This window comes from Mytilus californianus, unplaced genomic scaffold, assembly GCF_021869535.1.
Source record: "Mytilus californianus isolate M0D057914Y unplaced genomic scaffold, xbMytCali1.0.p SCAF_4, whole genome shotgun sequence".
Taxonomy (NCBI): Eukaryota; Metazoa; Mollusca; class Bivalvia; order Mytilida; family Mytilidae; genus Mytilus; species Mytilus californianus.
Window position 1 is genome coordinate 125,352,701 of NW_026262690.1, and position 26,773 is coordinate 125,379,473.

General features: G+C 34.1%; 1 protein-coding gene across 1 annotated transcript; it reads left to right on the forward strand.

Moving 5' to 3' along the window:
- The first annotated feature begins 227 nt into the window (after positions 1 to 227).
- LOC127739351 (F-box only protein 28-like) lies at positions 228 to 25,382 on the forward strand. The gene is made up of 4 exons (XM_052251039.1): positions 228 to 368; positions 6,373 to 6,621; positions 8,987 to 9,215; positions 20,472 to 25,382. Exons 1-4 carry the CDS (start codon positions 228 to 230, stop codon positions 20,936 to 20,938), a joined length of 1,086 nt encoding a protein of 361 aa, XP_052106999.1. The 3' UTR covers positions 20,939 to 25,382.
- Positions 25,383 to 26,773: the final 1,391 nt, after the last annotated feature.

The following is a 26,773-nucleotide window of genomic DNA, read 5'->3' on the forward strand; positions in this document are numbered from 1 at the left end:
CGTTTGTGTATTTTAGTATGTTGTTAGTACAAGAATTTATAAATCCTTTGTTAGTACAAGTCTACATTCTAATTTGTACTTTAAAAAAACGTGTGTTAAAGTTTCAATTAGTTGCAGGAGCTAAATTGACTAGGCTATCAGCAATACGCTCGTTAAAATTGTAAATCCGTAATTTGTGAAGGATATGTCCGGTACGACTCTAATTTTTTACATTTCTGGTTTCGAAAATGGCTGAAGGAAATTCAGAAATATTCAGCGAAGATACTGCTGAGTTATGCCAAACTCCTACAATTTTATCGATTCCAGAAGAGATATTAGACACCATTTTATCATATCTTTCTTTTAACGAAATAAGTGAACTGCGACCGGTGAGAATTATGTAGAAATACAATGTTAAATTACTCGCTTGACCATTTGCATATAATTTTACAGGTAGTGACCAATCGCTATTCACCCAAATTGAATAGCTTTACTCCTTTGGATTCGATTTCCCAATAGAATATAAATCAAGTCAACAAAATATACTTTTTATTTTAAGTCTAAACATGGAAAAGCTCAGTTAATCAGAATGAACTTCATCATGACAATATTCATGATATTGGTAATTGGTATCGGGTCCGTTCCCGCCCAATACACGTTCGCACCCTACACGTTCGCACCCCACACGTTCGCCCCCTAGGTCCGTTCGCACCCTACACGTTCGCACCCTTTTTTTTTTTTTATTAAAAAACCTGATAAATTTTTGGATGTTTTGTAGATTTTTATATCAAAATATTTTTATTTTCATAAATAAAAATTCGGGAATTTTTAAATGAAATATTGTTTTAAATTGATTTGATGATTAATTATTAAATGTTAATTATGTATGATTACTGTTAATTGGTATTTATACACATCCTAATTTGGTGTTATTGTTGAGTGTTTAAAAATCATGATTGTTGTCATGGTTGTTTTAACTTGCTGTGATGTAAATACTGCATGTATTTAGCTTGGTATGAGTAAAACTTTGAAAATTTTAAATAAAAAAACACGAAAGATAATTGTTTTTAACAGCTTGGCTCCTTTGATCCCATGTGTGTCAGAATCCCACTTCATTCATAAACAATGAAAAAAAATAGTCATAGCAATACACTATCCAAAACATGATTACGAATTATTCAACACATATAAAAAACGTTTTCATAATCCCAATTCCTTTTGAAACAATAAAAAAGAAATATTTAAAGCAATACACTAACCAAAACATGATTAAGATTTTATCAACACATGCAAAAAACGTTGTCAGAATCTCACTTTATTTAGAAACAATGAAAACAAATATTTATAACAATACACTAACCAAAACATGATTAAAAATTATTCAACACAAAAATAAAATACTGGTCGTCAGAATCTCACTTTATTTAAAAACAATGAAAAAAAATGTTTATAGCAATATATTTACCATGACACAAAAAAAACCTTGTAAGAATCTCACTTTATTTAGAAACAATGAAAAAATATATATTTATAGCAATACACTTACCAAAACTCGTTTACAAATTATTAAACACAAAACCAATAAAAATTGGGCGCGAACGTGTAGGGTGCGAACGGACTCTGGGTGCGAACGTGTAGGGTGCAAAAGTGAAAGGGGGCGAACGTGCATGGGGGCGAACGTGATTGGGCGCGAACGGACCCGGATTCTTGGTAATTAGCCATATTTTCATTCAGAATGACAGATTTTGAAAATTTGGAAAACATCTTGCCACAAATTGAAGTTATACATCATATACCTGAAGGTCAAATAATTCTCCTTGAGACCTGCCACATTGTAATCGTTAATAGTTTTGGTCAAATGTTTTGTCTACACTGTAAGGGTTCTCATGAGCGTACATATAACATGTATAACGGGAGAGCATGATTTTCATTACAATATCACCTTGCCTCCTCCGGGACTCAAACCTGGGACTTCTGTGTAACAATTCAGCGCTCTAACCGACTGAGCTAAAGAAATACTTCCTCAGCTCAACTGCTTACATCTGACTATGTATTTACTATTCAAGGGAAGCAATCCCATCACACTTACCAAACCTCAAGAGCCATGATACCATTATGACTCTAACAACACATACCCTGGCTAGAAATCCTTTCTAACCACTGTGGGTTTTTTAGTTGGGGCCTGGGCGCAAATTTAACTTGAGAGCATGATTTTCATTAAGATCACCTTGTCTCCTTTGTGACTCGAACCGGGGACCTCTGTGTTACAAGGTAGTGCTCTAACCGACTGAGCTAAAGAAGTACTTCCTCAGCTAACCGCTTACTGCTAAGTATTTACTATTCAAGGGAAGCAATCCAGTCACTTACATATGCATCCTACAGTCACCGTCATGTAAAATTGGACCAAGGTTTTTGATGAAATATTTTTAAACTGTCAATCGCATTTATTCGAGATGATGATTTTCACTAAGCAGAAAAAAAATGTTTCAAAAAACCACTTTTTTCCAAGTACCTTTTATTGTTATTGCACTGTATAATCCTGACCTTTACATTATCCTGAACACTTTCCATTGTAAATCTGCCATCTTGGTTTCTTTGCAGGATAATTAATTTTATAACATTTGTTACTCTCTGGTAATATTCGTTTTTTGATGTGATACAATTTCCCGCACTTTATTACAGCCTATCGTCTGCACTAGAATATTTCTCTACAACTTATCTTGCAATTGATAAAAAGTTCTGAGTTTTCCCAAAAAATATGTTAATAAACTGAACTTGAAATTCCACTGTAACACTTCTGCAGTGTTCTCCCCAGGATTTTTAGATAGCACCAGGGTAATCAAGTTGACAAATTAGATATATTCATCGAACATAAAATGCATCACTTCGCAACTCTTTTCCTCTATCCTCCTTAAGGTTAGTTCCCATAGGGTTCTTTCTTTTTTTATTACCTTTTATTCATTTGAGTTTTTCTTTTCTTTTGTACTGTGTTTTGATGACATTATTGCAGGGAAAGAAATTGTATTCTCCATTCAGTCATAGTCATGCAGAGAATTATCAATTATTATTACTACATGTATTTGTAATACTAGGATGGTTTTAAATGACCTTGACTGGCTGAATGGCCTGTCATGGTTGGTACATTGTCTACATAACACTGGTTTGATTCATTGGGAGTATTGGAGATATAACCTCTCATTTACAATGTATTTTTTCTGTATGTATACAGAATTTTATTTTTTATTAAATTACATTCCATATTTCACAATTATTTGTGAAGTTTTAAATATTCCTATGAGTAAATATAAAAATAAGAAGATGTAGTAAACATATTTTTAACATAAGAATTTCAAAATAGACAAAAATAGGGGGAGTAACTCTTTATGGATTTATTATTAAACCGTTGTTTTTGCTGTTTTAAAAAAGACTCATCATACCTTTGGGTGAAATGACAGAACCTTTTCAAAAGTACCCAGACAGTGACTGTCAATAGAAGTAACTTTAGGGTCCAAATTAATTGTGGCTGGTGTATAAAACTCATTAAATCAACTGCCATACTAGAAGTAAACCGGCAGTCATAAACGAAAGTTTTTTTGTTGTAAAAGAGAAGGAAGACTCATTAAAAGAGACAGGATATATGATGCTAGCTTGGACAAATTGTTTCATACATAATAAAAATATGCATTGGCCCTGGGCTGTTTCTTGCTCTTTGGTCGGGTTGTTGCCTCTTTGACACATTCCCCGATTCCATTCTCAATTTCATAATTGTCAATTATTATTATTTAATGGACCAACAGTTAATCTTTTATCAAGTACATGTATAAACAATTTTTTGGCATGTGTACAACTATCGGCATTGTTAGTGTCCAAATTAAAATTTCTGATTACATCACTGGTCTACGCTTTGGAGGTGCGTGAAGACATCAAATTGTTGTTAGAAGTCATAAATTATCTCCATATTAATTAAAACACAAAAGAAACAAGTTACAAGTGCTAATGATTGATTAAATCCAATCAGCAACAGATAACCCTCATCGGGTAAATCAATCACCCGTTGTAACTATATATCTATCAACGTGCTGTTTAAATTTCACCTGTAATTTTTTACCATACACACAAGATTTTACCGAATTAATGATTTTTTAACGAAAATTATAGCACCACGGAACAGAAATATATGACCGTGCGGGGACTGATAGGACCACACTCGGAAATTATAGGACCACAGGTCCGTGGGACTTTAAGGGCCTGGGGAGAACACTGCTTCTGGTGAATACAATGTCAGATTCCACAATTAATATTCTTCTAGGATAATGTGAAGGCCAGGATAAATCAGTGCAATCACAATAAAATATAGGGCAATAGTGGTTTTTTGAAAACATTTTATTTTCTGCTAAGTGAAAAACATTGTCTCCAATGAACATGATGAACTCGATTGATAGTTTAAAAGTGTTTGATCAAAAACCCTGCTCCAATATTACATGACGGCTAGTCGGCTTCTATAGATGCATGATTTTCTGACTGGACGCACCTTATCAGAAACCTGTACGTCCATGGGCCACATCCCAGATACACTACCTGAGTCAAATCATCAATGATAGTATCCTTAAGCTGTTATAAAAAACCCAAATCAGGGTTTTAGTCCCAAAAAAACAAAAGAAAGGATATAGGGTATCCATCCAGGACAGAAAATCAGTATGTGCACAACAAAAAAAGCATAAAGCAAAGGAACAGCGCTTTTATTGCTGTTCTTCGTCTCAAAGTCACAGTGAGGCCTTCAACATGGAGCACAAAAAACTCTCACCTCAATGCAAGTTTAGCATGTTTAGACTGCCAATAGCATAGGTTTAAGGGGAATTCTTAGCAAACTGACAATCACGCCACATGTCTGTTTCCTGCCTCCAACCATTATAAGACATGTAAGATAGGGTCAGTCAGTCTAGATTTTATTTTATGTTTTCATTTTATTTTATTTTTTTAATGTTAACACAATCCAGAAAAATTTCATGTTTTCTCCAAGTTTGGTCCTGTTGTACACTTATGCATCATGTAATTTGTGCATGCGTGTTGATACATTTATAATTTTCAATGGTTTGAAAAGTTCCACACTCGATATGAATCGATCTTGTTACAAATTTGATTGAATAATCCAGAAGAAATTTTGATTCCTAGTCAAATAGGCTCTCAATGCTTTTTCTTGAATAATTTTTTGGAAAGGCAATCAATTTAGGGTTAGTCGGGATGCAGGAAACAAGCATATATTTTTTTTGGCCTTACACAATTCTTGTCAATAATTTTAAACAACAAGACTTCTGTTTTCATTCATTACTTGCAGTAAATTAAAGGTAAAATCGTGAAGAAACAAATATAAATTATGTGATTGCCTAACCCTTATGCAATAAAACCAGATGAAATCAAAATCTGTTTACCGGCAATAAAGTTGACATCTACCATTTTTAAGTGCAACAGTGTGCGTCAAATATCTAAATGGGCTGGAATCAATTAATTACAATTCCAAAACCTCCCGGCTTAGTTGGAGATTTGTTTGTGAAACATATACATGTAACAATAATTTAATTTTGGATGTAACGCGTCTTCTGATTGGCTGACGTTGTTTTGTTTATCAGCTCATAGACATAATTTTGTCATGTGACCGTGACGTCATCAACGTTTTTTCATGGTTTACTCCGGTTTAAAATGGAATTTAGAATTAAATTATAAGAAATGACTGTAATATTTTTTCTGTCTATTCGAAATAACATAAAAAATGTGGTGCACACTTTAAAATAAACCGCTACACGGGTTATTTAGTGTGCACCACATTTTTGATGTTATTTCGAATAGACAGAAAAAATATTACAGTCATTCCTTAAATAAAAAATAATTTTTTCAAGAATATGAGTTATTGTTTGCCATATATATATTAGATAAAATTATGTTGCAATCCCAACTAATTTGTCAGACTTTACTGTAATTTATGGAGTCATATTTGAGCATACAAAGTCTGTAAATTTTTAAAATATTGTCTTCCAGGGTTTTAGTATGTATTCACATGATAACAAATCAGTTACAGTGCTTTTTTTCAACTAGATGATCATATGATCTATCTTTTTTTTTAAAGTCCATTATTTCAAAATAAACATTCTGTCAGCAAATTTTGAAGTTAGAAATCTTTCAGAAAAACATGTGAAAAGATGTGCTTCAATGGTAATTAAATTTCAATAAATTTTGTTCGCATTAGCATTAGCCAATCACATGATCATTGACATCATTTATTTTCGTTTCTCTCAAGAAGTTGGTACATGTACAAATGTATCAAGTATATTTGACTGAGTAAAAGTGGTAAAGATATATATCTGCATTAATTATTTTTGTATCTCTACATTTTAACAGGTTTGCCATCAAATCAACAAGAGATGTCAGTCTCTGCTCAATACAGGATTTACCAGAGTAGACAGACTTCATTCACAGATACAGAAGAAAGTAAAAAGCCAGCTTCCACGGCGAGAGTCAGAACGTAGAAATCATGCGTTAGCTAGACATGTTGATATACTGTCTGCAATAGAAACACGTCTTTCCTTACTCAGTATGACTTATATGAGATACATTGATACTGGCCTGTGCTGCTTTATACCTGGCAAGGTATTATATAATACACTATAGTTTACTGATTATACTACACAATGTACAGAGCATGTCATTTGGCATGTTGAGGATTATATTTACTTAAAATAGTTATTGTTGTTAAAATTTAGCATTTTCTATGCAACTACAATATAAAAACATGAAAAATAAGAAGATGTGGTATGATTGCCAATGAGACAACTCTCTACAAGAGACCAAATGACACAGAATTTAACAACTATAGGTCATGGTACGGCCTAGCACCTTCAATAATGAGTAAAACTCATACCGTTTAGTCAGCTTTAAAAGGCCCTGAAATGACAAATGTAAAACAATTCAAATGTCCATTAATCCATTGACCATATTGTGAGTGGATGAATATTGTAGTCAACAGGGTATTGAGGTAGATTATGTTTCTCTAATGCTTTATATATGTGATGTTCCGAATAGATATTATTATAACTGTTTAAATGCACACAGACATCATGGACACAACATAGTTAGAGAAAAAAGTTTGACCCACTCAGAACTGAATTTATGAATTTGCCAACTTCTGCAGACAAGCCAATAGAAAATTGGTACCCCAATGAATAATTAGAATTGTGGTTTACCTACATTGTATACCCATGAAATTTAGTACATATATCCCATAAATAATAACGAATCTGCAGTATGATAGATGCAAACACATTAAAAAAAAAGTTATCTACACTATATCGTAAAATCAACAAAATAAAAAGATAACAATGAAAATCATATTTTAAATGTTTGCATACATTATGATTAAGTGCTATCAAAAAATAGATTTAAAAAGATGCAATTTACAAAATTACAGGTACAGGATACTTATTTCCATTTCCATAAAAAAAAATAATAATCTTTATCTTAAATGTAATGCAGTGACCAAAAAAGAAGAATTATCTCATGAATAAAATGACAGAAACAGTAGTTTGTACTTTTGTTAACTTGTCTTATTCATATTCACTTAAAATCCCTAGTTGTCAATCCATGAGCTGATTACAAAATTCATCAGGTTATTGTGTTTAAAAAATAGACATTTTATGAATTTTTTTTCGAACATGTCAAATGTCAAATAATATTATAGTGTTTCCTGCAGCTTTTGAAAAGGGCAGGGTATTTTTTTCTCAAAGGGCACTTTAAGCACGATTGGCTACACTTTAGGCGCACCCTTTCCACAGAGGACTACACTTTTAGGGCACTTTTTACATTGATATAAAGGCACTGTAATAGAAAGGGATTTAATCGAAATATACCATTGTTGCATATTTATTGGAAAGAAATAAAGATATATGTATATTAGGTTATTAATTTAACTCTTTTTTGTAATAAAATTTTCGCTTCTAGACTCAGCTAATAGAATCTTGATAGTGCAATTGCCTCATTTCAATCAATAACATTAAGGGCCGTAGTAAACTCACACCTAATCCTACATCTTGACCCTTTGAATAGTACAAATAGAAAATATAAACAAACAGCTGATTGTAAAATTATAACTCAAACGATCGCCTGGTTCCCTTTTAAGTTGTCTACATTTTTAAAAAATTCATAGAAGTACAAATCGATGTTGTCATTATTAGATTCAATCATGAACCGTATTTGTACTCTGTCGCTTCAAAACTGTTGAAGGTAGCAATACACAGTTAGGAGTGTGGTTTCGCATTTTGGCCATGGTGGATTTTTAAAATATGAAAGTTATTGTGCAACAAAATTCATTTTTAGACAGCTGATGACTAATTAAGCCTTCAAAGTCAGTTTATAGGATTATCAAGATTATTTTTGACATGTTTTATGGGATATTTTCTGTTTGACTATATTTTCATATCCCGACTGGCCATAGGTCCAAAAACTATTGTAATGTTTACACACACTTTTTTTATCCTAACTGTATATTGCTACCCAAACATAATTACAAATTCAATAAAATATCGGCCATAAAAATTTTGATTTTGTCCCAAAAGAAATAACTCGAAATGGTCTTACTAAAAGATGAATTGCAGAACCGATATGAAAAATGACATTAAATAAGAAAAGCAATTCAAAGGTGAATATGTACATGATGTATATGAAATACTGTACTTAACATGAATATTACTGAAGTGTTTTTTGCTGAGACAACCTCAGAGGTTCAAACACAGGCAAGAATTGTTTATGTCATTGTACAATGTACATGTGGAATATACTAAGTGGCTATGGAGACAGATTTTCTTGTTTCTGAATCCTTGATATTTATTTTTATAAATTTCTATCAAATTGTTATGTGATGATTGATCTAAATAGATATTGTTTATACTCATCTTATAGATAAAACATATAACAATTTTATAAGTTAAAAAAAAATTAAGTGAGAAACAATATTTTGCAGGTGCTTGATGAATTGTTGAAGATTTTAAAAGCTTTACAGATAACAACAAAACAACCAACTACAGACCAGCCTCCTCGGGCTCATGAGTTCTTACAAGAGTTACGAGATATTTCTTCTATGGCTATGGAACACTTTGAAGAGAAAATAGCACCAACTCTGAAAACAAGACTTCCTGCTCTTCCGTTACCCTATCCTTTTAATGATTCTTGTAGTAGTCCCGATACATCAGGTAAAATAATCTATATATACACTGACTTCCTGATCTGCCGTTACCCTATCCTTTTAATGATTCTTGTAGTAGTCCCAATACATCAGGTAAAATAATCTATACACACTGACTTCCTGCTCTGCCGTTACCCTATCCTTTTAATGATTCTTGTAGTAGTCCCGATACATCAGGTAAAATAATCTATACACACTGACTTCCTGATCTGCCGTTACCCTATCCTTTTAATGATTCTTGTAGTAGTCCCGATACATCAGGTAAAATAATCTATACACACTGACTTCCTGATCTGCCGTTACCCTATCCTTTTAATGATTCTTGTAGTAGTCCCGATACATCAGGTAAAATAATCTATACACACTGACTTCCTGATCTGCCGTTACCCTATCCTTTTAACTATTCCTGTAGTAGTCCTGATACATCAGGTAAAATAATCTATACACACTGACTTTCTGATCTGCCATTACCCTATCCTTTTAACTATTCTTGTAGAAGTCCCGATACATCAGGTAAAATAATCTATACACACTGACTTCCTGATCTGCCGTTACCCTATCCTTTTAATGATTCTTGTAGTTGTCCCGATACATCAGGTAAAATAATCTATACACACTGACTTCCTGATCTGCCGTTACCCTATCCTTTTAATGATTCTTGTAGTAGTCCCGATACATCAGGTAAAATAATCTATACACACTGACTTCCTGATCTGCCGTTACCCTATCCTTTTAATGATTCTTGTAGTAGTCCCGATACATCAGGTAAAATCATCTATACATACTGACTTCCTGATCTGCCGTTACCCTATCCTTTTAATGATTCTTGTAGTAGTCCCGATACATCAGGTAAAATCATTTATACACACTGACTTACTGCTCTGCCGTTACCCTATCCTTTTAATGATTCTTGTAGTAGTCCCGATACATCAGGTAAAATAATCTATACACACTGACTTCCTGATCTGCCGTTACCCTATCCTTTTAATGATTCTTGTAGTAGTCCCGATACATCAGGTAAAATCATCTATACACACTGACTTCCTGATCTGCCGTTACCCTATCCTTTTAATGATTCTTGTAGTAGTCCCGATACATCAGGTAAAATCATTTATACACACTGACTTACTGCTCTGCCGTTACCCTATCCTTTTAATGATTCTTGTAGTAGTCCCGATACATCAGGTAAAATCATTTATACACACTGAATTACTGCTCTGCCGTTACCCTATCCTTTTAATGATTCTTGTAGTAGTCCCGATACATCAGGTAAAATCATCTATACACACTGACTTTCTGATCTGCCGTTACCCTATCCTTTTAATGATTCTTGTAGTAGTCCCGATACATCAGGTAAAATCATTTATACACACTGACTTTCTGATCTGCCGTTACCCTATCCTTTTAATGATTCTTGTAGTAGTCCCGATACATCAGGTAAAATAATCTATACACACTGACTTCCTGATCTGCCGTTACCCTATCCTTTTAATGATTCTTGTAGTAGTCCCGATACATCAGGTAAAATCATTTATACACACTGACTTTCTGATCTGCCGTTACCCTATCCTTTTAATGATTCTTGTAGTAGTCCCGATACATCAGGTAAAATAATCTATACACACTGACTTTCTAATCTGCCGTTACCCTATCCTTTTAATGATTCTTGTAGTAGTCCCGATACATCAGGTAAAATAATCTATACACACTGACTTTCTAATCTGCCGTTACCCTATCCTTTTTATGATTCTTGTAGTAGTCCAGATACATCAGGTAAAATCATTTATACAGACTGACTTTCTGATCTGCCGTTACCCTATCCTTTTAACGATTCTTGTAGTAGTCCCGATACATCAGGTAAAATAATCTATACACACTGACTTCCTGATCTGCCGTTACCCTATCCTTTTAATGATTCTTGTAGTAGTCCCGATACATCAGGTAAAATAATCTATACACACTGACTTCCTGCTCTGCCGTTACCCTATCCTTTTAATGATTCTTGTAGTTGTCCCGATACATCAGGTAATATAATCTATACACACTGACTTCCTGATCTGCCGTTACCCTATCCTTTTAATGATTCTTGTAGTTGTCCCGATACATCAGGTAAAATAATCTATACACACTGACTTCCTGATCTGCCGTTACCCTATCCTTTTAATGATTCTTGTAGTTGTCCCGATACATCAGGTAAAATAATCTATACACACTGACTTCCTGATCTGCCGTTACCCTATCCTTTTAATGATTCTTGTAGTAGTCCCGATACATCAGGTAAAATAATCTATACACACTGACTTCCTGATCTGCCGTTACCCTATCCTTTTAATGATTCTTGTAGTAGTCCCGATACATCAGGTAAAATAATCTATACACACTGACTTCCTGCTCTGCCGTTACCCTATCCTTTTAATGATTCTTGTAGTACTCATGATACATCAGGTAAAATAATCTATAGACACTGACTTCCTGATCTGCCGTTACCCTATCCTTTTAACGATTCTTGTAGTAGTCCCGATACATCAGGTAAAATAATCTATACACACTGACTTCCTGATCTGCCGTTACCCTATCCTTTTAATGATTCTTGTAGTTGTCCCGATACATCAGGTAAAATAATCTATACACACTGACTTCCTGATCTGCCGTTACCCTATCCTTTTAATGATTCTTGTAGTAGTCCCGATACATCAGGTAAAATAATCTATACACACTGACTTCCTGATCTGCCGTTACCCTATCCTTTTAATGATTCTTGTAGTAGTCCCGATACATCAGGTAAAATAATCTATACACACTGACTTCCTGCTCTGCCGTTACCCTATCCTTTTAATGATTCTTGTAGTTGTCCCGATACATCAGGTAATATAATCTATACACACTGACTTCCTGATCTGCCGTTACCCTATCCTTTTAATGATTCTTGTAGTTGTCCCGATACATCAGGTAAAATAATCTATACACACTGACTTCCTGATCTGCCGTTACCCTATCCTTTTAATGATTCTTGTAGTAGTCCCGATACATCAGGTAAAATAATCTATACACACTGACTTCCTGATCTGCCGTTACCCTATCCTTTTAATGATTCTTGTAGTAGTCCCGATACATCAGGTAAAATAATCTATACACACTGACTTCCTGCTCTGCCGTTACCCTATCCTTTTAATGATTCTTGTAGTACTCATGATACATCAGGTAAAATAATCTATAGACACTGACTTCCTGATCTGCCGTTACCCTATCCTTTTAACGATTCTTGTAGTAGTCCCGATACATCAGGTAAAATAATCTATACACACTGACTTCCTGATCTGCCGTTACCCTATCCTTTTAATGATTCTTGTAGTTGTCCCGATACATCAGGTAAAATAATCTATACACACTGACTTCCTGATCTGCCGTTACCCTATCCTTTTAATGATTCTTGTAGTAGTCCCGATACATCAGGTAAAATAATCTATACACACTGACTTCCTGATCTGCCGTTACCCTATCCTTTTAATGATTCTTGTAGTAGTCCCGATACATCAGGTAAAATAATCTATACACACTGACTTCCTGCTCTGCCGTTACCCTATCCTTTTAATGATTCTTGTAGTAGTCCCGATACATCAGGTAAAATAATCTATACACACTGACTTCCTGATCTGCCGTTACCCTATCCTTTTAACGATTCTTGTAGTAGTCCCGATACATCAGGTAAAATAATCTATACACACTGACTTCCTGATCTGCCGTTACCCTATCCTTTTAATGATTCTTGTAGTAGTCCCGATACATCAGGTAATATAATCTATACACACTGACTTCCTGATCTGCCGTTACCCTATCCTTTTAATGATTCTTGTAGTAGTCCTGATACATCAGGTAAAATAATCTATACACACTGACTTCCTGATCTGCCGTTACCCTATCCTTTTAATGATTCTTGTAGTTGTCCCGATACATCAGGTAAAATAATCTATACACACTGACTTCCTGATCTGCCGTTACCCTATCCTTTTAATGATTCTTGTAGTAGTCCCGATACATCAGGTAAAATAATCTATACACACTGACTTCCTGCTCTGCCGTTACCCTATCCTTTTAACGATTCTTGTAGTAGTCCCGATACATCAGGTAAAATAATCTATACACACTGACTTCCTGATCTGCCGTTACCCTATCCTTTTAATGATTCTTGTAGTAGTCCCGATACATTAGGTAAAATAATCTATACACACTGACTTCCTGATCTGCCATTACACCCTATCCTTTTAATGATTCTTGTAGTAGTCCCGATACATCAGGTAAAATAATCTATACACACTGACTTCCTGATCTGCCGTTACCCTATCCTTTTAATGATTCTTGTAGTAGTCCCGATACATCAGGTAAAATAATCTATACACACTGACTTCCTGATCTGCCATTACACCCTATCCTTTTAACTATTCTTGTAGAAGTCCCGATACATCAGGTAAAATAATCTATACACACTGACTTCCTGATCTGCCGTTACCCTATCCTTTTAATGATTCTTGTAGTTGTCCCGATACATCAGGTAAAATAATCTATACACACTGACTTCCTGATCTGCCGTTACCCTATCCTTTTAATGATTCTTGTAGTAGTCCCGATACATCAGGTAAAATCATCTATACATACTGACTTCCTGATCTGCCGTTACCCTATCCTTTTAATGATTCTTGTAGTAGTCCCGATACATCAGGTAAAATCATTTATACACACTGACTTACTGCTCTGCCGTTACCCTATCCTTTTAATGATTCTTGTAGTAGTCCCGATACATCAGGTAAAATAATCTATACACACTGACTTCCTGATCTGCCGTTACCCTATCCTTTTAATGATTCTTGTAGTAGTCCCGATACATCAGGTAAAATCATCTATACACACTGACTTCCTGATCTGCCGTTACCCTATCCTTTTAATGATTCTTGTAGTAGTCCCGATACATCAGGTAAAATCATTTATACACACTGACTTACTGCTCTGCCGTTACCCTATCCTTTTAATGATTCTTGTAGTAGTCCCGATACATCAGGTAAAATCATTTATACACACTGAATTACTGCTCTGCCGTTACCCTATCCTTTTAATGATTCTTGTAGTAGTCCCGATACATCAGGTAAAATAATCTATACACACTGACTTTCTGATCTGCCGTTACCCTATCCTTTTAATGATTCTTGTAGTAGTCCCGATACATCAGGTAAAATCATTTATACACACTGACTTTCTGATCTGCCGTTACCCTATCCTTTTAATGATTCTTGTAGTAGTCCCGATACATCAGGTAAAATAATCTATACACACTGACTTCCTGATCTGCCGTTACCCTATCCTTTTAATGATTCTTGTAGTAGTCCCGATACATCAGGTAAAATCATTTATACACACTGACTTTCTGATCTGCCGTTACCCTATCCTTTTAATGATTCTTGTAGTAGTCCCGATACATCAGGTAAAATAATCTATACACACTGACTTTCTAATCTGCCGTTACCCTATCCTTTTAATGATTCTTGTAGTAGTCCCGATACATCAGGTAAAATAATCTATACACACTGACTTTCTAATCTGCCGTTACCCTATCCTTTTTATGATTCTTGTAGTAGTCCCGATACATCAGGTAAAATCATTTATACAGACTGACTTTCTGATCTGCCGTTACCCTATCCTTTTAACGATTCTTGTAGTAGTCCCGATACATCAGGTAAAATAATCTATACACACTGACTTCCTGCTCTGCCGTTACCCTATCCTTTTAACGATTCTTGTAGTAGTCCCGATACATCAGGTAAAATAATCTATACACACTGACTTCCTGATTTGCCGTTACCCTATCCTTTTAATGATTCTTGTAGTAGTCCCGATACATCAGGTAAAATAATCTATACACACTGACTTCCTGATTTGCCGTTACCCTATCCTTTTAATGATTCTTGTAGTAGTCCCGATACATCAGGTAAAATAATCTATACACACTGACTTCCTGCTCTGCCGTTACCCTATCCTTTTAACGATTCTTGTAGTAGTCCCGATACATCAGGTAAAATAATCTATACACACTGACTTCCTGATCTGCCGTTACCCTATCCTTTTAATGATTCTTGTAGTAGTCCCGATACATCAGGTAAAATAATCTATACACACTGACTTCCTGCTCTGCCGTTACCCTATCCTTTTAATGATTCTTGTAGTAGTCCCGATACATCAGGTAATATAATCTATACACACTGACTTCCTGATCTGCCGTTACCCTATCCTTTTAATGATTCTTGTAGTTGTCCCGATACATCAGGTAAAATAATCTATACACACTGACTTCCTGATCTGCCGTTACCCTATCCTTTTAATGATTCTTGTAGTTGTCCCGATACATCAGGTAAAATAATCTATACACACTGACTTCCTGATCTGCCGTTACCCTATCCTTTTAATGATTCTTGTAGTAGTCCCGATACATCAGGTAAAATAATCTATACACACTGACTTCCTGATCTGCCGTTACCCTATCCTTTTAATGATTCTTGTAGTAGTCCCGATACATCAGGTAAAATAATCTATACACACTGACTTCCTGCTCTGCCGTTACCCTATCCTTTTAATGATTCTTGTAGTACTCATGATACATCAGGTAAAATAATCTATAGACACTGACTTCCTGATCTGCCGTTACCCTATCCTTTTAACGATTCTTGTAGTAGTCCCGATACATCAGGTAAAATAATCTATACACACTGACTTCCTGATCTGCCGTTACCCTATCCTTTTAATGATTCTTGTAGTTGTCCCGATACATCAGGTAAAATAATCTATACACACTGACTTCCTGATCTGCCGTTACCCTATCCTTTTAATGATTCTTGTAGTAGTCCCGATACATCAGGTAAAATAATCTATACACACTGACTTCCTGATCTGCCGTTACCCTATCCTTTTAATGATTCTTGTAGTAGTCCCGATACATCAGGTAAAATAATCTATACACACTGACTTCCTGCTCTGCCGTTACCCTATCCTTTTAATGATTCTTGTAGTAGTCCCGATACATCAGGTAATATAATCTATACACACTGACTTCCTGATCTGCCGTTACCCTATCCTTTTAATGATTCTTGTAGTTGTCCCGATACATCAGGTAAAATAATCTATACACACTGACTTCCTGATCTGCCGTTACCCTATCCTTTTAATGATTCTTGTAGTTGTCCCGATACATCAGGTAAAATAATCTATACACACTGACTTCCTGATCTGCCGTTACCCTATCCTTTTAATGATTCTTGTAGTAGTCCCGATACATCAGGTAAAATAATCTATACACACTGACTTCCTGATCTGCCGTTACCCTATCCTTTTAATGATTCTTGTAGTAGTCCCGATACATCAGGTAAAATAATCTATACACACTGACTTCCTGCTCTGCCGTTACCCTATCCTTTTAATGATTCTTGTAGTACTCATGATACATCAGGTAAAATAATCTATAGACACTGACTTCCTGATCTGCCGTTACCCTATCCTTTTAACGATTCTTGTAGTAGTCCCGATACATCAGGTAAAATAATCTATACACACTGACTTCCTGATCTGCCGTTACCCTATCCTTTTAATGATTCTTGTAGTTGTCCCGATACATCAGGTAAAATAATCTATACACACTGACTTCCTGATCTGCCGTTACCCTATCCTTTTAATGATTCTTGTAGTAGTCCCGATACATCAGGTAAAATAATCTATACACACTGACTTCCTGATCTGCCGTTACCCTATCCTTTTAATGATTCTTGTAGTAGTCCCGATACATCAGGTAAAATAATCTATACACACTGACTTCCTGCTCTGCCGTTACCCTATCCTTTTAATGATTCTTGTAGTAGTCCCGATACATCAGGTAAAATAATCTATACACACTGACTTCCTGATCTGCCGTTACCCTATCCTTTTAACGATTCTTGTAGTAGTCCCGATACATCAGGTAATATAATCTATACACACTGACTTCCTGATCTGCCGTTACCCTATCCTTTTAATGATTCTTGTAGTAGTCCCGATACATCAGGTAATATAATCTATACACACTGACTTCCTGATCTGCCGTTACCCTATCCTTTTAATGATTCTTGTAGTTGTCCCGATACATCAGGTAAAATAATCTATACACACTGACTTCCTGATCTGCCGTTACCCTATCCTTTTAATGATTCTTGTAGTAGTCCCGATACATCAGGTAAAATAATCTATACACACTGACTTCCTGCTCTGCCGTTACCCTATCCTTTTAATGATTCTTGTAGTAGTCCCGATACATCAGGTAAAATAATCTATACACACTGACTTCCTGATCTGCCGTTACCCTATCCTTTTAATGATTCTTGTAGTAGTCCCGATACATTAGGTAAAATAATCTATACACACTGACTTCCTGATCTGCCATTACACCCTATCCTTTTAATGATTCTTGTAGTAGTCCCGATACATCAGGTAAAATAATCTATACACACTGACTTCCTGATCTGCCGTTACCCTATCCTTTTAATGATTCTTGTAGTAGTCCCGATACATCAGGTAAAATAATCTATACACACTGACTTCCTGATCTGCCATTACACCCTATCCTTTTAATGATTCTTGTAGAAGTCCCGATACATCAGGTAAAATAATCTATACACACTGACTTCCTGATCTGCCGTTACCCTATCCTTTTAATGATTCTTGTAGTAGTCCCGATACATCAGGTAAAATAATCTATACACACTGACTTCCTGATCTGCCGTTACCCTATCCTTTTAATGATTCTTGTAGTAGTCCCGATACATCAGGTAAAATAATCTATACACACTGACTTCCTGATCTGCCGTTACCCTATCCTTTTAATGATTCTTGTAGTAGTCCCGATACATCAGGTAAAATAATCTATACACACTGACTTCCTGCTCTGCCGTTACCCTATCCTTTTAATGATTCTTGTAGTAGTCCCGATACATCAGGTAAAATAATCTATACACACTGACTTCCTGATCTGCCGTTACCCTATCCTTTTAATGATTCTTGTAGTAGTCATGATACATCAGGTAAAATAATCTATACACACTGACTTTCTGATCTGCCGTTACCCTATCCTTTTAATGATTCTTGTAGTAGTCCCGATACATCAGGTAAAATAATCTATACACACTGACTTCCTGCTCTGCCGTTACCCTATCCTTTTAATGATTTTTGTAGTAGTCCCGATACATCAGGTAATATAATCTATACACACTGACTTCCTGATCTGCCGTTACCCTATCCTTTTAATGATTCTTGTAGTAGTCCCGATACATCAGGTAAAATAATCTATACACACTGACTTCCTGATCTGCCGTTACCCTATCCTTTTAATGATTCTTGTAGTAGTCCCTATACATCAGGTAAAATAATCTATACACACTGACTTCCTGCTCTGCTGTTACCCTATCCTTTTAATGATTCTTGTAGTAGTCCCGATACATCAGGTAAAATAATCTATACACACTGACTTCCTACTCTGCCGTTACCCTATCCTTTTAATGATTCTTGTAGTACTCCTGATACATCAGGTAAAATAATCTATACACACTGACTTCCTGATCTGCCGTTACCCTATCCTTTTAACGAATCTTGTAGTAGTCCCGATACATCAGGTAAAATAATCTATACACACTGACTTCCTGATCTGCCGTTACCCTATCCTTTTAATGATTCTTGTAGTTGTCCCGATACATCAGGTAAAATAATCTATACACACTGACTTCCTGATCTGCCGTTACCCTATCCTTTTAATGATTCTTGTAGTAGTCCCGATACATCAGGTAAAATAATCTATACACACTGACTTCCTGATCTGCCGTTACCCTATCCTTTTAATGATTCTTGTAGTAGTCCTGATACATCAGGTAAAATAATCTATACACACTGACTTCCTGATCTGCCGTTACCCTATCCTTTTAATGATTCTTGTAGTAGTCCCGATACATCAGGTAAAATAATCTATACACACTGACTTCCTGATCTGCCGTTACCCTATCCTTTTAATGATTTTTGTAGTAGTCCTGATACATCAGGTAAAATAATCTATACACACTGACTTCCTGATCTGCCGTTACCCTATCCTTTTAATGATTCTTGTAGTAGTCCCGATACATCAGGTAAAATAATCTATACACACTGACTTCCTGATCTGCCGTTACCCTATCCTTTTAATGATTCTTGTAGTAGTCCCGATACATCAGGTAAAATAATCTATACACACTGACTTCCTGATCTGCCGTTACCCTATCCTTTTAATGATTCTTGTAGTAGTCCCGATACATCAGGTAAAATAATCTATACACACTGACTTCCTGATATGCCGTTACCCTATCCTTTTAATGATTCTTGTAGTACTCCTGATACATCAGGTTAAATAATCTATACACACTGACTTCCTGATCTGCCGTTACCCTATCCTTTTAATGATTCTTGTAGTAGTCCCGATACATCAGGTAAAATAATCTATACACACTGACTTCCTGATCTGCCGTTACCCTATCCTTTTAATGATTCTTGTAGTTGTCCCGATACATCAGGTAAAATAATCTATACACACTGACTTCCTGATCTGCCGTTACCCTATCCTTTTAATGATTCTTGTAGTAGTCCTGATACATCAGGTAGAATAACAAAAAAATGAAAAAGGTTTAGTTTGAATACAAAAACCAAAATAATTTTTTAAAAGGTTTTCTAATTGTTTCATCTCCAGACAAAGATATATACCCTTACCTGTATTTGGCACAATTTATCAGAATTTGTTTATCAATGTTCAAAAAATACTTGTAAGTCATGAGTATTTCAGTATATCTTATGAAAATTGATTGTAAGATTTTTTTGGTGAAAAAAGCCCTTGGAATCGAAGACATTTGATCTTGCAAATTGGACTGCAACTGATTAAATAACAAAAGATACATTTATTATTCATTGATATCAACATTCTGAATTAAGGAAATTGTATTTTTCAGGATCCTTAATTTCATTAATATTGTTCTGACATTTTCCAAACAAGCCTTAAGGAAATTTGTATTTTGTAGAATACTCTTAATTCTTAATTTACCTGTACCCAAGAAACCCATTAGAATAAGTACCCTATAAATAATGATTCCACCATAATTTTTAAAGATATTCCTCTCCATTTTATCATCCTTTTTGAATCCTGAATATCACATATTCACTGGCTTATCTAATTCTGTTTTAGGTCAGTCATCACCTGTGATATCTTTAACAACACCATCAGCAGTAAGAGGTCCTCCAATAAGACATGAACTCTCCAGACTGAATGGACAGTTCAGGTCACAATCTCTTGTTCTTACACAGTACAAAAGGGAGATAACTGATATGAAAAATCGCTGGTTAGAAACTCGTAAAAAAACATTGGACCAGGAGAAGAAAATTCAGAATCAAAAGAAGAAATTAAATGATCAGACAGAAACTATTAATGAACAACAAAAGAAAATAAATGAGCTGAATAAAAAGATTTTAGAATATGACGTAAAGTTTGAAGATATTTATTCTGAAATAACAAAACTGAAGGAAGATAAGGACGTGACTAGAAATAGCAGATTACTAATGACAGAAAGGGTCGTGGAAACTTCACCGCAGAGTTCACTGAAGAGGAAACCATTACGACAGACCAGAACCTCAACAAAAAGACAGAAAACATAAATTATATACAATATTATCGTATACTGTAAACCAGTTATATACAATATTATTGTATACTGTAAACCAGTTATATACAATATTATTGTATACTGTAAACCAGCTATATACAATATTATTGTATACTGTAAACCAGCTATATACAATATTATTGTATACTGTAAACCAGTTATATACAATATTATTGTATACTGTAAACCAGCTATATACAATATTATTGTATACTGTAAACCAGTTATATACAATATTATTGTATACTGTAAACCAGTTATATACAATAGTATCGTATACTGTAAAACCAGTTATATACAATATTATTGTATACTGTAAACCAGTTATATACAATATTATTGTATACTGTAAACCAGTTATATACAATATTATTGTATACTGTAAAACCAGTTATATACAATATTATTGTATACTGTAAACCAGTTATATACAATATTATTGTATACTGTAAACCAGTTATATACAATATTATTGTATACTGTAAACCAGCTAACTTTCGGGAGTGATTTATATTTGCATCTTTTGTGAATAGAAAAATAACTTGAATATGTAAAACTTTCATCTTTCCTCATATAAATACATTAGGAAATTAGAATGTTGTGAAAATAAATCATTATGAAGGTGCCTAGAAAGGGCTAAACTCGAAATAAAGTAATCACGAAAATAAGTTGGTTTACAGAATGGCTAATCCATTGAAATGAATGAGGAAGGGAAGTTTTATTTTTGGACATAGGTCATGGGTCATCTATGATTAGATGTCTGTAAATATTACTCCTAAAAAAGATAGCAAGTTAAATTTGGGTGAATTTTGGAAGTCCCTTCCTACCATTCAAATGGAACAGCCATAACAGTCTAGAGGAAACAAAATTTTATATGTGAATTATGTCAGCTGATCACATAATTTGCTGTTTCAGAATCTAAAGCTTTTGACATGTCAGAGTAATGTTACTTTTAAATTGGTGAATGAACAGCAGAATGACTCATAGTTCTTTGGATTCTGAAAGGCAAATTATCTTTTTTTTTATTGAATTTTGTAATTTGTTACATTTTAGTATTTTAAAGATAAGAAAAAAAGTGGCTTCAAAGCTTTCTTTGAATATCAGAATTATGTCTTGCATACCACATCTTCTTATTTTTATATTGCATGTCACAAACTCTGTTTTGTAATAAAGAGTTTGAGGCTTTCTGATTTGGTTGATATAAAGTCAGGAACTGGGAATCTTAAAAGGGATTAATATGGTATGAAAAATGCAGTTAATGTTTGATGATTAGGAAACAAATACTTATATTACATACAATGAAATTTAACTTATTCAAGCCTTTAAAAATCATGCTGACACCTAATTGTATTGATAAACGAACCAGTTGCTTTAATCTGGAAACTTCAGTATAGAATGTGATGTTACTATGAAAATTAACGTATTTAACCTAAAATGGCCATTTGCGCATAGTTTTTGGTAAAAGAATGTATGAGCAAGGACATTACCCAAAAAGATATATTATACACATTTACATCTTTGGTAAATACATTTTGTAGAAAAATATCTTTAAGGGTAAAGTTTTTCCTCATATCTAAATACAATGTATTAATGACAAGATCTCAAAATGTTTTTAATAATATGGAATAATCTAGAAGCCCTAATGCCTATACATAAAATTGAGAATAGAAATGGGGAATGTGTCAAAGAGACAACAACCCGACCATAGAGCAGACAACAGCCGAAGGCCACCAATGGGTCTTCAATGCAGCGAGAAACTCCCACACCCGGAGGCGTCCTTCAGCTGGCCCCTAAACAAATATGTATACTAGTTCAGTGATAATGGACGTCATACTAAATACATCCTTTAATACATGTATGTAAGACAAAATTCAAAAATATGAATACTGATGTCGGAGAGACTAATTTTCTGAAGGACGTTATAAGGTAGATTGATAATACTTCTGATTTTCAAATTCAATGGGACAAAAATGTAGTCTTATCATATCTTCTCCTTTAATACAGAGATATTTCCCAGTGATTCAAACACAATCATCAACTTCAATGTGAAAATTCACTAGAATGAGTGATTTTTAGGTGAATCACCTTGTGTCTACTGTTGCATGTACAGTTTCAGAAGTAAAAGACATTGATTAAAAATAGACATTCATTAAAAAAAGAACCATTAAAGTTGATTTTTCATAGTTTCAACAAAACAAATCTCTAATGTCCAATTTTTTTTGTTCTTGTAGGTTTTAACAACAGTTACTTATTTTTTTATTTTTTTGAAATCATATAGGTCATGTCATTGTCATAATGTTATTTAATGATATATATATAGTAACCATCAAGATGTTTTTTATGCATGTTACATAGATTAAAAAAAAAATCTTATTTAAAGCATTTAAGAAACTGACTGTCATCATGGAATGAAAGATATCAGCTATTTCATAATATAGTTTTTTTTACTCATGGACAAATGTTTGCTAAATTTCGTTTTTGCATATTTTCTTTTGGTAAGATCACTGCGATAAAGAGTAAGATCATTTTCATTTCATCAGCAAAAATATTAGAGTATGATTGTTTCTTATGTTATGTTTAAAACTAAATAAACAAACTTATGGTCCAAAAAAAAAATACTGGAATTGAGGGTACATCAATAACAATCTCAGCATAAATCATCCAGACACCTGAATCACCTTATGTATACTGAAAGGTGGGAAATTTTCAAGGGAGGGTTTTCACCTTTTTGATAATTAGGTTAAAATCATGAAAAATTTCCCATCGTTTAAATTTGATATTTTAAGATGATCACAATCGTGGATTAACAGAAAACCTTCAATTATAGAAATAGGGAAATTTAAACTCTGTGAATATAATTAATTTAACAGTTACAATACACATTGATATCATTTAACTTTAAAGATTTGAAATGTTGATGCATCAATGTATATATTTAAATCAATGTTGATTCATTTTCATGTCCGGTATTGAATGCATTTAAAAAAAGCTCAACTCATTGAAGCTTTCATTAGATGCTTCAATGAAATTTTTCAAGTTCATTATGTATTTTATCACTTTTCAACTAGTCTGCCAAGATAAAAATCAGGTTATCACAAATATAACTTTTCGTGTTGCTAAGCTTAATTTTAGAAAATATGCATGTGTTTCATTTTGCATTTTTTTATTGCTAATTATGAAGTTGAACACCTACACAGTATTTTCTTATATCACTGTCACTATGCATGTACAATTAAAAAAGATGTATATTTTTATGCTAGTAGTAGGGGCATTATGTTTTCTGGTCTGTGCGTCTGTTCGTTCGTCCGTCCGTCCGTCTTGTCCCGCTTCAGGTTAAAGTTTCTGGTCAAGGTAGTTTTTGATGAAGTTGAAGCCCAATCAACTTGAAACTTAGTACACATGTTCCCTATGATTTTAATTTTAATGCCAAATTAGAGTTTTGACCCAAATTTCACGGTCAACTGAACATAGAAAATAATATTGCGAGTGGGGCATCCGTGTACTATGGACACATTCTTGTTTATGTGTATATTAATTAGGAAACAATTGTATTATATGCAAGTACATGCTGGCATCAATCTCTGATTTGGTCGGTTACAAATAAAAGAATATAAAATGGAGGAAATACTTGATTTTATCATCAAGATTACACAGAAAACTTGAAATTGATGCCAGAAAATATTTGTCCTTAATAAATGAATATTGCAAACATGTTTTATGATAATGAACTGATTCAGAAGTGAAGTTGCATTGGACTTTCTGACTGGTCAATATGTCATTTAAGAGGTTTGGTGGAAAACATGATTGAAGTTGAATTTCTTAATTGGTTCATTTTCAAGACGCTTCCCATTTGAAATGATGTAGTAATACCAGTTAAACAACTCTGATATAGCAAAATGAATGATTTTATACATTGTATAGATAATTTTCTATTGATTGATGTAATTTGAGTTAGGAGTTATTTTCCTTGACCACCATGTTAGATGGCAGACTTATTTGACTGACCCAAAATTGAACATGGCCCAACCAAGTCTGAAGAAAGATCCTTACAAAATTGTAGTAATGAATTTGAAATAAAGATAAATAAATTTTTTCTAAAGATGATTATAACAAGTTGAATTTATTTGGTTTATGAAGGTATTTGTGCGAGTTGCTCTCCAATATGACAGCAAACAAATAAAAACTTTTATAAGATAGATTGATTTATTTGAAGTGGATTTTTGTGTTTACCCCACATCTCCTTTTATTCGTATTTGTTATGTTTGGAGAGTATCTCATCTGTACCTTATTATTAGTGACATATTATGATCCTTTAACCTGCTACTTGGTTTTAATGTATAAGATGAGAATTTTCATTGTTGAGATTTGACTTTGAAAATTCTATAGAGGCAGTTATCATATGTATACTGAGAAATAATAAAATGTTATAAAATATATATGTTATGTTTGTTAACTGTTCAATTCATGAGATTGAGTTTTTGTCATTACTTTGTTTCTTTCTTTATCAACACATACATGCTCCTTTATTATATGTTAGACATATCAAATTGATGCATTTTCTCCAATATCTTGATGAGAAGTTATTGATATACTTGTATGTATCAATTGGTTGTACATTTTCCCCTGCCTATTAGAGGACTTTAATTTTAATAACTGTTTACCATATATCTTAATCTACTGACCTTGTAGTAAAACAAGTAAAATTATCCTTTTTAGCTCACCTGGCCCAAAGGGCCAAGTGAGCTTTTCTCATCACTTGGCGTCCGTTGTCAGTCGTCGTCATCCGTCGTCGTTAACTTTTACAAAAATCTCCTCTGAAACCACTGGGCCAAATTTAACCAAACTTGTCCACAATCATCATTAGGGTATCTAGTTATAAAATGTGTCCGATGACCCCGCCAACCAACTAAGATGGCCGCCATGGCTAAAAATAAAACATAGGGGTAAAATGTAGATTTTGGCTTATATCTCTGAAACCAAAGTATTTAGAGTAAATCTGACATAGTTTAAAACTGATTATCAGGTCAAGATCTATTTGCCCTAAAATTTTCAGACAAATCTGACAACCTGTTGTTGGGTTGCTGCCCCTGAATTGGTAATTTTAAGGAAATTTTGCAGTTTTTGGTTATTATCTTGAATATTATTATAGATAGAGATAAACTGTAAACAGCAATAATGTTCAGCAAAGTAAGATCTACAAATAAGTCGACATGACCAAAATTGTCAGTCGACCCCTTTAGAAGTTATTGCCTTTTATAGTCAAGGGTATCTAGTTTAAAAATTTTGTCCGATGACCCTGCCTTCCAACCATCATGGCCGACTTGGTTTGAAATAGAACAAAGGGGTAAAATGCAGTTTTTATACGACAGCAAAAAAATTTTGAGGTCGTATATTGGTATGACGTTGGCGTCGTCGTCGTCGTCGTTGTCGTCCGAAGACACATTGGTTTATTGCACTCTAACTTAAGTTTAAATGAATGGATCTCTATGAAATTTTACCATAAGGTTCAATACCACAAAAGGATGGTGGGGATTGATTTTGGGGGTTATGGTACCAACAGTTAAGGAATTAGGGGCCAAAAAGGGGCCAAAAATAAGCATTTTTGTAACTTCCAGACATAACTTGTGTGTTAGTGTATGGATCTCTCTGACATTGTACCACAAGGTTCCTTATCACAAAGGGAATGCTGGGATTGATTGTGGGGGTAATTGCCTCCAAATTTTAGGAATAAGGGGCCAAAAAGGCAAAAAACAAGCATTTTTCTAGTTTCATGACAATAACTTGTATGTAAGTGTATGGATCTCTCTGACATTGTACCACAAGGTTC

What these genes read in the sequence shown, in the direction of transcription:
- LOC127739351 (XM_052251039.1), top strand. Translation starts at nt 228, where the DNA reads ATGGCTGAAGGAAATTCAGAAATATTCAGCGAAGATACTGCTGAGTTA. An exon ending in AAATAAGTGAACTGCGACCG is followed by an intron (nt 369 to 6,372) that starts GTGAGAATTATG and finishes ACATTTTAACAG; the next exon opens with GTTTGCCATCAAATCAACAA. An exon ending in TAGTAGTCCCGATACATCAG is followed by an intron (nt 9,216 to 20,471) that starts GTAAAATAATCT and finishes ATTCTGTTTTAG; the next exon opens with GTCAGTCATCACCTGTGATA.